Source organism: Halichoerus grypus, chromosome 7, assembly GCF_964656455.1.
Source record: "Halichoerus grypus chromosome 7, mHalGry1.hap1.1, whole genome shotgun sequence".
Lineage (NCBI taxonomy): Eukaryota > Metazoa > Chordata > Mammalia > Carnivora > Phocidae > Halichoerus > Halichoerus grypus.
In genome coordinates, this window is record NC_135718.1 from 118200437 (window position 1) to 118215586 (window position 15150).

At 40.0% G+C, this 15150-nt stretch overlaps 1 protein-coding gene across 1 annotated transcript in view; it reads right to left on the reverse strand.

The window, feature by feature from the left end:
- Positions 1-457: 457 nt before the first annotated feature.
- FLVCR1 (FLVCR choline and heme transporter 1) overlaps positions 458-15150 on the reverse strand; it is a 29179-nt gene continuing 14486 nt past the window's right edge. Inside the window, exons 4-10 of the mRNA XM_036109774.2 lie at positions 11788-11855; positions 10242-10345; positions 6440-6550; positions 5828-5933; positions 5504-5615; positions 3574-3641; positions 458-3416 (exon numbers count right to left, since the gene is read on the reverse strand). Of these exons, the coding sequence (XP_035965667.1) occupies positions 3339-3416; positions 3574-3641; positions 5504-5615; positions 5828-5933; positions 6440-6550; positions 10242-10345; positions 11788-11855 (647 nt within the window). The 3' untranslated portion in view covers positions 458-3338. The remainder of the gene's footprint in view (positions 3417-3573; positions 3642-5503; positions 5616-5827; positions 5934-6439; positions 6551-10241; positions 10346-11787; positions 11856-15150) is intronic.

Here is a 15150-nt window from a genome sequence, read left to right on the forward strand (position 1 = left end):
TGTCTTTATGTATTTCTGCTAAATGTTCTTTATGTATAATCTCACTGAAGCTTCTAAAGAATGAGCGTTCATCATACCCGATTTTTCAATGAAGAAAGTTATAGTTTGGTTTTATGATATTAATCAGCAAGGCGTTGAGGAAAAAATGACATCTGCTGTGGGATATCAGGTCCCATACAGGTACATGCTACCAGGAGAAAAAGGGAAAGTCTGCAGCTTAGATGTAGCCATCCCCAGATGGCTCATGCTGGGCACCTATCTGCCCAAGGAGGAGTTAGGCACAAAGGAGAGGAGATTAAGCCCTCGCTACTTTGCTGTTTTCGTCCTGACCCTGGGGGACTTTGTCTCCTTGTGCTCCACAAAACTCCCTCCTTGGCCCACTCTGAAATCTTACAGTCCCTTTCCACTCCCTATGTGTACCTAAGCATCAGAACTTAAAAAAAAAAGCCATACAAAATGAACATTAAAAAAATAAATTTATTTCAGGTCTGAAACACTGAAGGACAAGCATACCGACCAATAGTACAAAAAGCAAAAATTAGAACATGAAAGATGACTTAATACAGACAGGCATTCTTCTGGCAATGCTCTGAGTTTATACACAAACATATTTTTAAAGACATTGCTCCAACATTCACAAAAGCTAGTGTTTGTTTGTTTTGCCACATTTATAAATGCAACAGCTTTTGAAAGCATCCAATTTCTTTCTAAAAGCACTTCATTAAAACTTACACAAGTGTTGGTTACCCAACTCCATTTTCCAAAGATAAGACAGAATTATATGACATTCTTGTTTGACATGTTACAACTTTAACTCAAAATATAGAAAAAATTATCAATCCATTTTGTGTTTTGGAACATAATATTTCATCCTTTTTCTAATCAACAAAGAAAGACACACATCACATATGCATACGCTGCTTTTCAGAAACAAAGTAGCCCAACTTTTATCTGTAATTTTTTTCAAAAGCTCAGGAACTCAGTAAGTCTGTGATTATTTTAAACAATTGATAGTTCACAAATAAAAATAATTATTTAGGAGGGATCTTAGAATATATTTTTGCCCATAAAACCTGTGATGTAAGTATCTAAGGAAGTTAATGATTCAGCATATTCTGCCTGCACCATCACCAACTGAATGAAAAAGCAAAAACAGATGTTAAAGTCCCCATATCCACCAAGTATCCATCACAGCTGTTGATCCAATTCTCCAGGGGATTCTTCTCTAGCTAGAATTAAGTTCCTGTGGTCCAGTGATTTGGTCTAGCCCATGATGGACGGCATTTAAGATTCAAAAAAGATCTCTGAGATCAAAGTGAACACATTCATTATATGGATGAGGAAAATGCTGGCCGGTGAGTGACAGGACAGCTAAAAATAGATCCAGGTCACTGACCCAGAGCTCCTGATTCCCAGCTACGTTCTTCTGGTGACACATTCTCCAGGGTAAGAGTCTATATAATTTACTGTCGTTTGATTACAGAGAATGTTATCATTTCAATATAAAGCAATGCATATAATATGCCCAAATCAGAATTGCTAATTCACGTCAAGAATATTCAAGGGTATATCTGACTTTTTTTTTTTTTTTTGGTTGATGTGGACATAATGTAAATATCATGGCTGCTTAGATGTCATTATTGTAAAGATATTTCCCTATCAGCTTACGACAGTCAGGACAGAAACAACATTTAAATTCTCATTGTAAACAAAATGAAGTGGTAGGCACCGTAGAAACACATTTGGTCCTATTTTCCTTACCCTGAGCATGTAACAAAGCAGACTTTTTTCCAACAGCGTGGAGACTACGTACACTCTGGCGAAGAAAAGAATACACTCCCCCCAACACGCCGAGGGAGCACGTACCCGGGCACAGTATTCCTCGAAGGAGAACAATCATACGCATGATAGTGCAGAATGAAGACAGCATTTCCAGAGGTCTCCACTAAATGAGACCCTGGGCTTCGGTACCCGATTTATCTCCACAACCTTCAAGCCAAAGTATTAGGCGTGATGCGAGAAATCACGAAAAAGCCAACAGACATGTAGGATGGCATTTTCTTGCTAGAAAGTTATACACAGGCATATCTTGTTTTACTGTGATTTCATTTACTGCTGTTCACAGATACTGTGTTCTTTTTTTTTTTTTTAAACAAATTGGAGGTTTTGGGGCCACCGTGCATCAGGCAAGTCCATTGGTGACATTTTTCCAAAAGTATCTGCTTGCTTGTGTCTCTGTGTCACATTTTGGTAATTCTTGCAGTATTTCAAACTTTGTCATTATTATTCTATTTAGTAGGTAATCTGTGATCAGCAGTTATGACTTGCTGAGAGCTCAGATGATGGTTAGCACTTTTTAGCAAGAGGTCTTTTTTCCTTTAAGGTATGTACATTGTTCTTTCAGTCTACTGCACACTTAACAGACTACAGAATAGTGTCAACATGACTTTTATATGGACTGGGAAACCAAAGAATTCATTCGAATCACTTTATGGTGATACTTGCTTTATTCTGAATGGTCTGGAGCTGACCCCGCAATATCTCCAAGGCATGCTTGCATTGAAAAAAAGAGAGTAAACAAGGCAATGGGTACAAAATCATTCTATTTCAAGTTGGAGTGAAAAAAGACGGTATTAGCATTTAGGCCATGATAGGAAGGCAGTGCAGAGAACTCAAGGTAATGAGCCTGTGTCTGGGCTCCTTAGCTTAATTAGAACACGAGTCTAAGACCAAAGTCGTGGGTTCAACGTGTACACAGAATAGTTTTGATGGTCATCGAGAGTACATGTTACAAAGCACTGTTTAACAAGAATAGAAGAAGCCAGAAAAATCTTAGAGGTTCCGTGGAAGTCTCATCCCAGTGCTGTCCTTTGAGGGCTTAGAAGTGCCATGTTGGTACTCCCACTGAGGCCGACTGGACAGTTGGTCAGAATAATGGAAAGGGAGCCAATTAGGGATATATTGCACGCTTGGTTCTAAGTGGTATATACTCCTCTGTAACTTAAGGGGATTAGAGCTCCACATTAGTATTTTAGAAAGTCTCTGACCGTCTATTTTCCATAAAAAAGAAAACACTTCTGGAAAATACACGTCAAGAAGCTTACTTTCTGATCAGCAGTAGAGGATTAACAATGGGATGCTCAGTAGATAAACGGTAGTGTTAATAGGATGTGAGCCAAAGTATTTTAAGCAAAATCTTGCTTACGTTAACAATGAAGCAAGATAGTAACTATAGTCAGAGGTCACATAATAATTTTCAATTAAGTATCCATCTCCTGTCATGTATAAACCAAGCCTTACTGCTCAACTATCACATGATGTTAACTTTTTCTTCCACCTCAAATTGCCGATTCTGACTGCTTGGACATCATCATAGTTTTGGATTCTTGATCTGTGGGACTATCTTCAACTGGTACCTATAAAAAGAATCAGGAGATAAAAAAAACCTTACCGCATCTGGCATATGCCATTATGACAGATCAACAGTTGGCTCGGGAATACAAAATAGCTGACTAGACAGACTGATTTCACACATTTCTCAATAGTATAATCATAAAAATATTCATTACTTACAGCTTTAATATCACCGTTCACAATTCCTATGTTTATATTGTGTCTTTTGAGATCAGATTTGATTAATGCTGAAACAGAGAAACATCAGTGGAGTTACCAAAGAGTATATATGAATATATTTTTCTCTAAGCAGTACCAAGTCTTTTTTGATGTTGTCACATTTAGCACATTGTAGTACCATCATATTCAATAGCATCCTCATAGCATGAAAAATGCTAGGGACGCCTGAGGGGCTCAGTCGGTTAAGCATCTGCCTTCGGCTCAGGTCATGATCCCGGGGTCCTGGGATTGAGTCCCGCATTGGGCTCCTTGCTCATCAGGGAGTCTGCTTCTCCCTCTGCCTGTTCTGCCTGCCACTCCCCCTGCTTGTGCTCTCTCTCTCTGACAGAGATAAATAAAATATAATAAATAAATAAATAAATAAAATCTTAAAAAAAAAAAAGAAAAAGAAAAAGAAAAAAATGCTAGTGCTTCTCTAAGCCACTAACTTAATTAGCAATTCATTCATTAGTGAACAAATACAAGATGCTAGGAACCAAAGATACAAAGATGAGAAGCACAATTCTTTCCCTAGAGCACCCTCCAGTCTAAGGAAATATTGACATGCAAACGATTATAATACTGCAGGGTCATTGCAGCCCCGTAGGTTATGTAGAAGGTGTAGTGGGAGCCTGGGGGGAAAAATGCCTCTGTCAGTCCAGACACAATCACGGAAGGTTTGCCAGAGGAGACACATTTGAATCGAAACTTGGAAAATGAGTAGGAACTTGTCAAGCGATAAGAAGAGAGAGGAAGGCATTCTGGGCGGGCGGGAAATGGTATATGCACAGAATGTGAGACAGGAGCAGAAGAGCCAAGAATGTGGCACTGGCGGTATCTGGGATCACTGGAGCATCAAGGACAAGGGGGAGGAGGCAGGGTATGTGGCTTGGTTGGTAGGTGCATTGTATAAAAACAGTTTACACTGCCATCTGGATAGGGAAAAGGAATGCAGAAAGAAATCAGCCAAGGGAGCTAACAGGAGAAGCAACGTGGGTGCAGAAACACTGCTGGACATTAAGCTTTGCTTCTAAATCCATTTTTACATTCATGCGCCCGGACAAACACAAATAAAAGCCCTTTTCTGGGGGCGCCTGGGTGGCTCAGTCGTTAAGCATCTGCCTTTGGCTCAGGTCGATCCCAGGGTCCTGGGATTGAGCCCCACATCGGGCTCCCTGCTCGGCGGGAAGCCTGCTTCTCCCTCTCCCTCTCCCCCTGCTTGTGTTCCCTCTCTCGCTGTCTCTCTCTCTCTGTCAAATAAATAAATAAAATCTTTAAAAAAAAAAAAAAAAAAAAAAAAAAAGCCCGTTTCTGTGCTCTTTCTCTGGCGGTCGGGCAGGTTGGGTTCTACTCTCGCTCCTGCCCGTGTCTATTCTGATTATCCCTAACAAGGGTAAGAACTGGCTAATCATTCCATGTGCTATTTCCATGACCACACACTATCATAATTGCTGACATGATTAGGCACGTTCTAGGTGCCAGACACATGCTGGAAGCTTTTCATGAACCACCTCAGTTAATCCGTGTAGCAGAGCCCTGTAGGGCAGACTGTTTGATACCCTGTTATATGAGTGAAAAAAGGAGGATTTGAGAGGTGAAGTAACTTGGCTAAAGTCACACAGCCAGTGAGAAGCAGGTCTGTCCACTCCAGAGTCTTTACCGACTCTTAATACAATGGTTTTGTTTTCTCTGCATAGTAACAGCAGTATTGAAGCTAAAATCTGAAAAATGAATGAATAGATTCATATCCTTGGAAAAAGACAAGTAATATCCTGCTTTTTATCTTTTTCCCCTTGAATTCTGCCAAGCCATTGAGAATCAACAGACATGAAAATTAAATATAAAGACAATATGACATAAGTAATTTTGCCAGGAAAATGCCCTAACTTACCTGTTAAAATGATGCCTAGAAACATCCAAATACAGAGGAAAACATTCCCTGCCCTAGGACCATAGGCTGACGTGAGCTTTCCTTGAGCCAATGTGAACAAAATTCCAAATATCTAAAATAAGAGAAATAATTGTTAAATTTGCTTCTTTGAAATCAGTGCAATGTTTTCCCCAGAACTTTTCCTAACTATTTCATTCATATGATTTAGCTTCTAGAAACATTGCAAGGTAGAATTTTTCAAACAAGAACTATTTTTAAACTTGTTACCCGCTAGAACAGTCAGCAAACTAATCATCTCAGATTTGAGAGACGTCAGAGGTTTACCTGTGCTGAAGCATTAAGAAGACCAGAGGAAGTACCTTCAGATTCTGGGTAAGTGATTTCAACAGCAAATTCAAAACCCAATGGGAGGTAACCGGTCATGAAGAAACTAGGAAAATAAATCCAGAATTATAGATACAATTAACTGAGGGACAATATCACATACTGAGGCAATCATTCTACTTCTCAGGACTATTCTAGTGATCAGATAACTGAATATTCTGAACTTAACGTGTGAAAGTAAGGCCCTATTATTATTCACCAATCAGCCCAAGGACAGAAGAACTGAGAAGTAAAGCAGTTTCTAAGTTTTTCTTTTTCTGAGAAAAATTTACCTCTAATTTGCGAAGTCGGTTGTTTTTCTAGCTAAATAAAGTTACCTGGACTAAGGAAGGCTTATCCATTTTTCACTTATTATATATACCAAAAAAAACCAATTTTAAACTACTTCTTTTTAATTTCTAAAGAATTACGCATTTACGTACACAGGATAGATTCTTTAAAGTTTAAAATATTACAGGACATTTGAATGAACTAAAACTGTACAACCACAGTAGTAATACTTCAGAATTGTAACAGCGTACTATCCATTCCTCCTACACACCCGATGCTTACCCGAGTACCCCTCCAGTAACGAACACGACGGCAATGTGTCCAAGGTCCAACGTGACAGTAAATACAACCATTCCCAAAAAAGACAAAATGTAAACTATCAGAGTAGTCTGTCTAAAACAAAAACAAAATTGTTAGTATTTTGCCTGATTTTCCTAGGTATATAAAAATCATGTCACTAACCATTGGTCTGTCCATATGGTAATAAATGCCTTGGTTTTCAAGATTGGGTTTCTCTTGTATGGAAAATGTTTCCACCAAAGCATGGACTTTAAAGCTTACATTTAAGATTCAACAGCAGCAACCGACAAAACTCACACCATATCCAATGTTCAGACAGGAAGGAATATTCATATGGATCAAATTGTTTCTGTTCCACCAAGTGGGATAGTTCCCTCACTGTATCTCAAGACTGAGTTCAAGTTCTACCTCTTCCAAAATGCCTTTCCTAACCACTGCAGCTTACAACATTGTCTCTTCCTCCAAATTCCCTTATCATCTCAGAATCTAAATAACTGTCACATGACAGACATCTCTTGGGCGTATGATATCTATTTTAGTCTGTTATATTATTATTTCTCATATATGAATGCTTTATTTTCCCCATTTAGACCACAAATGTCTCAAGGACAGGGACCCTATATTGCTTGTCACAATCCCTAGCTGAACTATGGCCACAACACAGGTTTGGTGAATGAATGGCAATTACTCTGAGAATAAAATCAGGACAACAAAGAAGACATTCCTATGCCTATCAAGTTTTCTAATTCTAAAGTGGATCAAAGGCTCGTAATAACTTTAATCCTTTCCATATGTTCCCTTTATCTACAGATTGAATGGGTTTCACTGTAAGCTACCATTTCATAATAATGAAACCACAGCAAGTGTTGTATTAAATTATAGGAGAGCTATCTTGGAGAATTTCAACATGAGAGGTCTTTGGAAGGGCTAACATAATGATATCAAACATATCTTGGGCCCTGACAGGTACACAGGATACATAGGTGACAGTTCCATATTTCATTCATTCATTTTATTTCATTCCATTCACTTATTCATAGTTCCATTCATTCATTTCTCCCAAGGAGATAGGAAGATTCTACCTGTTAAAAAATGTAGCTATTCTTGGCTTAGAGGCCCAAGATGGCAGCCTAGGAAGACCTTGAATGCATGTCCTCCCACAGACACATAGAATCTACACAGAAAGCAATTCCTCCTGAAGAAGAACTGAAGACTGACTGAACAGCTTCTGCATAATAAAGGGTAGAGGGACCACACAGAGAACAGCAGGAGAGACAGAGACAGGGTGACAGTAGGAACCCCACCGTAGACCCAGTGACCTGCAGTCGGGAGAGATATCACTGGGCTGTGCCCGTGCAGATTCACCTGCCCTGGGGGCACAGCTAAAAACAAAAACAAAACAACAGTGGTTTAAGGGGCAACTAGACTATGAGTGAAGGAAATCCATTTACTAGCCCTAGAGTGTCTGCCGAACAGTGGGGAAATTGCTGGGACTCACTTTGGAGTTGGAGATCCTGGTAACAGCCACTGTTTACATTGCTCTTCCCCCTTGAGAGATGGGAACAGAGTCCACTAGCCCACACTAACTCCATCTGTCCTGCAAGGGGAGCCCTCCCAGACTGCATCTGCTCCAGGTCAAGGTGCAGAGCACCCCCAGCAGCACTCACTCTAGCTCCGGCCACCCTGCACGGCAGCCAGGGCACAGATTGCCTACGAATGCCCCAGGGCCCCCGGCTCACGCCTGCTCCAGGTGGAGCTATTCTGCCAATGTGGACCTGGCATGAAGCCCCTGGGACCACCTGGCCCAAATGTGCTCCAGTCCAGCCCTCCCACCAGGGTGGCCTCCGGCATGGAGCACCCCACGACCTCTGGCCTGGACCAAATCCAGCTCCAGCTGATGAGCCTAAGTAGCCAGGCACAGAGTCTACATGGGGGACGTTCCTACATAAGGCCACTCCTTCAAGACCGGAAGCGATACAAACCTCCAGTTATAAAATAAATAAGTCATGGGGATGAAAAGCACAGCATAGGGAATATAGTCAATAATATTATAATCCCTTTGTATGGTGACAGACGGCAGCTACACTTACTGTGGGGGGCACTGAGTAATGAAAATAATCATTCCCCTATGTTTCTTGCAGCATTATTTATGATAGCCAAACTATGGAAGCAGCCCAGGGGTCCACCGATAATGAATGGATAAAGAAGATGTGGTGTATAAATATATAATGGAATATTATTCAGCCATAAAAATGAAATCTTGCCATTTGCAACACTAGGGATGGATCTAGAGAAGAGATCTAGCTATACGAAATCAGTCAGTCAGAGAAAGACAAATACCATGATTTCACTCATATGTGGACTTTAAGAAACAAAACAAACAAACAAAGGAAAAAAAGAGAGAGAATACCAAGGAACAGACTCTTCACTATAGAGAACAAACTGATGGTTACCAGGGGGAGGTGGGTGGGGGGATGGGTGAAATAGGTGACAGGGATAAAGAGCACACTTATCTTGATGAGCACAGAGTAACTATAGAGTTGTTGAATCACTATGCTGCACACTTGCAACTAATATAATATTCTATATTATATTCAACTATAGTATAGTCAACTATACTTCAAATTAAAAAAAAAATAACAAAAAACAAAACCAAAGAAAAAAGCACTACCTACCCCCAGCAGGTCCCCCCAGTCACTGCTTCCCTGCCTCCAAGAGTAACCACTATCTTGACTTCTAACAAATGTGCTTTAGATAAATGAAATCATACATCATAAATATATATACAAATAGCTATTCTTTTAAGGCTCAGTGCAAAAGATGCTGCCCCTGAAACCCCTTTTCAGTTTCCCAGTTGGTATTCCTAAGTTCTTCTTTTTTTTTTTTTTTTTAAAGATTTTATTTATTTATTTGACAGAGAGAGACACAGCGAGAGAGGGAACACAAGCAGGGGGAGTGGGAGAGGGAGAAGCAGGCTCCCCGCGGAGCAGGGAGCCCGATGCGGGGTTCGATCCCAGGACCCGGGATCATGACCTGAGCTGAAGGCAGACGCTTAACGACTGAGCCACCCAGGCGCCACCCTAAGTTCTTCTTTTGTATTAGCATTTTGATTATATAAATGTATGATTAATACAGTATTTTCGTATTATGTATTATATTATAGTTAAGTGGTGCTATAGTGTGGAGCACTTTAGGCAAAGGCTTTTAAAGACTTTTTCTTCAAGATTTGATTTATTTATTTATTTTATTATTTTTTTAAGTAAACTCTACATCTGACATGGGGCTCAAGCTCATGACCCTGAGATCAAGAGTCGCATGCTCCAACAGAGCCAGCCAGGCACTCCTACACAAAAACTTCTTACCAAAAATGCCTTATGCTCAATAACAATTTTTTGGTAGGAGAGACAAAATTTTTTGTTTGTTTTTAAGCTTACAACATGAGAAAAGAACAGGATAAAGTCTCTGTCAGAAGTCAAATATTTCTCAGAAAGGGCTTTTGTAGAATAGCAATGATCCCTTCTAAAGATATATGTGTGCATGGTTATTATTAGAGGGGAAGAAGCTTCGTAAGGTATCCAAATTCTCAAAGTCGAAATAAGGATGTCCGATAAAATAAGACAATATATAGACTTCATTCAGAAGTGAAGGGAATCTACAAATGTCTAGAATCCAAGTCTTTTAGTAATAATAACACTCTTTAAATTTCTCAAATTAAAAAGCAAAGTTTCCATTAAACCCAGAATACCCTGGGTTGTATACCATACGTTTATCTACTACCACTTACTTGTATGTTTTGGTATGATCTAGCCACAAGCCACAAAGAATAGAGCCTACCATTCCAGCTACTACCAATGTTAGCCCAATCCTTCCAGCATTGATTTCTTCTCCCTTAAAAAAATTTTTCAAAAGAAGTTAATCAGATACTTCTAACTCAAATAGATCTTTCACATTCCCATACCTTTCACAGTCAATGGAAATAATCGGATAAATTAAGCATACAATACAGTAGGAAATTTAGTACATCTGTTAGGGTGAAGGGGGTGGGGGGCAGGACACTTTATTTTCCATATCAAAGACACTCTATTTTCCAACCAGAAAAAAAAAGAAAACCTGAAATGTGGGAAAAATAAAAGAAATTTTTCTTTTTTTTTTTTTTAAGATTTTATTTATTTATTTGAGAGAGAGAGAATGAGAGACAGAGAGCATGAGAGGGAGGAGGGTCAGAGGGAGAAGCAGACTCCCTGCCGAGCAGGGAGCCCGATGCGGGACTCGATCCTGGGACTCCAGGATCATGACCTGAGCCGAAGGCAGTCGCTTAACCAACTGAGCCACCCAGGCGCCCAAGAAATTTTTCTTGATCCTCCATGGTTAGAAAGTACAATGATTTTTGTTAGAATTCTCAGGTAATTCACAGAAGTCTGAGAAGGAGATTAATCTGATAGTTTTTACATATTACAACTGCTCTCTCCTTTCAATAGCTAAGACAGGTCACAGCTTGATATTTACTTCTTTATATTTGGGTTGATTTCCTTTAAAATTGTTTGTTCTTTTTCCCATATAACCAGTCATTTCTTTTAAAAAGTACTGAAGAAAGGGGCGCCTGGGTGGCTCAGTCGTTAAGCGTCTGCCTTCAGCTCAGGTCATGATCCCAGGTTCCTGGGATCGAGCCCCACATCGGGCTCCATGCTCCGCAGGAAGCCTGCTTCTCCCTCTCTCACTCCCACTGCTTGTGTTCCCTCTCTCACTGTGTCTGTCTCTGTCAAATAAATAAATAAAATCTTTAAAAAAAAAAAAAGTACTGAAGAAAGACAGGCATTGTCACAGCAATAATACCTTCTGCTTTCCATTTTGTGTGTTTTATAAACTGGATTAAATGTATTCTCAATGAAAACAAATGAAAATCTTTTATTTATTTTTTAAAGATTTTATTTATTTATTCGTGAGAGACAGAGCGAGAGAGAAAGGCAGAGGGAGAAGCAGGCTCCCTGCCGAGCAGGGAGCCCGATGTGGGACTCGATCCCAGGACCCTGAGATCATGACCTGAGCCGAAGGTAGACGTTTAACCATCTGAGCCACCCAGGCGCCCAATGAAAATCTTTTAAAGCAACAAGGTCATAAATCTTTTTTTTTTAAGATTTTACTTTTAAATAATTTCTACATCCCATATAGAACCTGAACCTACAATCCTGAGATCAAGAGTTGCATGCTCCACCAACTGAGACAGCCAGGCGCCCAATAAATCTTTAATCTTATGATCATGCTATCAGGATTTACACTGTTTAAGAAACATTCTTGGCCGGGCATGCGACACAGTATAGACAGAAACTCACCTTATAATATGTCAGTATCATTTGATTTAATAATGTTGAGACTGAGTAAAATGCTCCAGTTATGATACCTACAATAATAAACAGAAAATTATAAACGTACCATTTACTAGTTCATAACGTGATATGGAGTACTCTGTGACAATGGTGAACATATAACGTATTTCTCAGACAGCTGCCAGAGAAAACTAAAAACCCTTGCCCTTCCATCTCAGACTTTGGAATGATCAATTTAACACCTCAACTTACTAGAGATTACAATAGTAAAATTCTGTCATTACACCATTTATTATTATTTAGACTCAGATATGCCAACCATAACTTCTGTCTCCACGCAGAACACTGTATACAGCAATGAAGCACTGAACGGATGGCTGAGCTCCTACAATGTACTCGAGCTAGTGAATGTTCAAACAGGAGACAGAAACTCTGCCTCAGAGATCTCACCCCTGCATCAAAGACTTCAAGGCAATTAGTAAGATAGTATTAATTACAGAATATTTAAAAAGGAAAAATAAAAAATACTTGGTTATCAGAAAGCATATGACTAGGTTTGAATCCTGTGGATTCCTGGCACATTTGCAGGACTTTATTTTATTTTTTTAAAAGATTTTATTTATTTATTTGAGAGAGAGAGCATGAGAGGGGAGAGGGTCAGAGGGAGAAGCAGACTCCCCGCTCAGCAAGGAGCCCAATGTGGGACTCGATCCCGGGACTCCAGGATCAAGACCTAAGCCAAAGGCAGTCGCTTAACCAACTGAGCCACCCAGGCGCCCACATTTGTAGGACTTTAGGTAAGCCTCTTAACCTAGCGAGGCAAGTTTGTTATTTCTCTCTATTATTAAATACTTCAAGCATAGAATAAAGCGCAGAGAATAATTTAACAAATACCCTTACTCATCACCCAGCTTTGTCAAACATTCACATTTTGCCATCTTTGCTTCAGATTCATTTTTTAGATCTCTAATCCTGTTCTTCTCTCCTATTCTTTCTGAGGTAACCCCAAACCTCATGCTAGTGCTTATCATTTTATCGTATTTACTTTATTTTATTTTAAGAGTTATTTATTTATCTTAAAGAGAGAGGGCATAAGTGGGCGAGGGGCAGAGGGAGAGAGAGGGGAAGCAGACTCCCCGCTGAGTGGGGAGCCCGACAGGGGGCTGGATTTTAGGAACCTGAGATCATGACCTGAGCCAAAACCAAGAGTCAGACATCCAACTGAGCCATCCAGGTACCCCAGTGCTTATCATTTAGATATTAATTATATGTGCATCCATAAATAACAATTAGAATTATTCTGCATGTAATTGAACTATATATAAATAATATATTATTTGTATCTATCTGTAGCTTGCTCTTATCACCCAATATTACAGTTATGAGATTTATCAGAGTTAATACTTTAAATTTTAGTTCATGGGACGCCTGGGTGGCTCAGTCGGTTAAGTATCTGCCCTCAGCTCAGGTCATGATCCCAGGGTCCTGGGATCGAGCCCTGCATTGGGCTCCCTGCTCAGCGGGGAGCCTGCTTCTCCCTCTCCCACTGCCGCTCCCTCTGCTCATGCTCTCTCGCTCTGTCAAATAAATAAATAAAATCTTTAAAAAAAAAAAACAACCCAGATTTTATGTCTTTATTTATTTGAGAGAGAGAGAGAAAGCACAAGCAGGGGGAGAAGCTGACTCCCATGCTTGAGCAGGGAGCCCAACATGGGGCTCGATCCCAGGACTGGGGGATCATGATCTGAGCCTAAGGCAGATGCTTAACTGACTGAGCCACCCAGGCATCCCAAGAAAATTTTTTTTTTTTTAAAGACTTTACCCATTTGTCAGAGAGAGAGAGTGCACAAGCAGGGGGACCGGCAGGCAGAAGAAGCAGGCTCCCTGCTGAGCAGGGAGCCCAATGCGGGACTCGATCCCAGGACGTCGGGATCACGACCTGAGCCAAGGCTGCTCAACTGACTAAGCCACCCAGGCACCCCCAATAAATTCTTTTAAGAATATTAAAGCCAGTTTCCTATATGTACTTCTAAAACTTGGAAGTTCTAATTTTCACCCTTTGGTCTTTACTCCATTGCAATTCATTTTTTTGATATAGAGAGCTAATTTTATTTTTCCCATATGGATAATCAATTATCCCAGGACAATTTACTATATAGTTTCTCTTATACAAAACATCTAGTTTTCATATATACACGTTCTAGTCATTAGAGCTGTTTGCAAATACAGTAGTCCTCTCTTATCTGCATGGGATTTGTTCCAAGTCCCCCAGAGGATGCCTGAAACTGCAGAGAGTACCAAACCCTACATATACCATGTTTTTTCCTGTATATATATATATATACACATACATGTGGTAAAATTTAATTTATAAATTAGGCACAGTAAGAGATTAACAACAATACTTAATAATAAAATAGAAAAATCACAGCAATATGCAGTAATAAAGGTTATGTGAATGTGGTCACTCTCAAAATCTTATTGTACTGTGATTTTTCTTCTTCTTGTGATGATTTGAGATGACAAAGTGCCTACGTGATGAGATGAAGTGGGGTGAATGACACAAGCCGTGTGATGTAGAGTCAGGCTACTGTTGACCCACTGTAATAGGTCAGAAGGAGGAGCATCTGCTTCCTGACTGTGGTTGACCACGGGTAACTGAAACCAGAGAAAGTGAACTAGGACTACGAGGATCGCTGTATTCTAGTTTTTCTCTTTCCAGACACTTACATGGCCATTTGACTTTAGATGTGAGCAAAAGTGACATTTCCCACTTGCTGCCCTAGTAATCATGATAGCATGTGCAAAGATGTCATTCTGGGTCCCTGAGTTAACTCTGGTGAGCAGCACCTTGCTGCCAATTCGCATTGAACATGCAGGACTGACTGGCAGTAAGTAAATTTTTGACGTGTTAGGCCGCTGAGATTCTTTATTAGCAGAATTTCATTGCTATCATACGAACTAGCCTGCAAATGGATACAGAGAAGTAGGTCATGGGATTGCTACTCTGTTCCAGTAATCTAATAGTCTATCCCTTGATTATATGTGGCATCTTAATTATCATTGTTTTATAAATTCTGGTATCCGAGAATGTGTCCCTCACCTTGTTCTTCATTGACATTATCTTTGTTGTTCTTGGCCCGTACTTCTTTTGCAGGAATTTTACAATTAGTCAAGTTCCCTTACAAACCCTGTTTAAATGGAAGATTGCAGGATGAGACATACAGCTGTCTAAAGATGGTATCAAAAAACCCTGAGTAACTGGCCTTGGCTGCTCACTTCCCACTGAGTTCAGATATATATAGGGACCCAGCGTGGTTAGCCTGAGGAGGCCGAGGAAAACAGGTCTAAGGGTACCCTACTGCACTC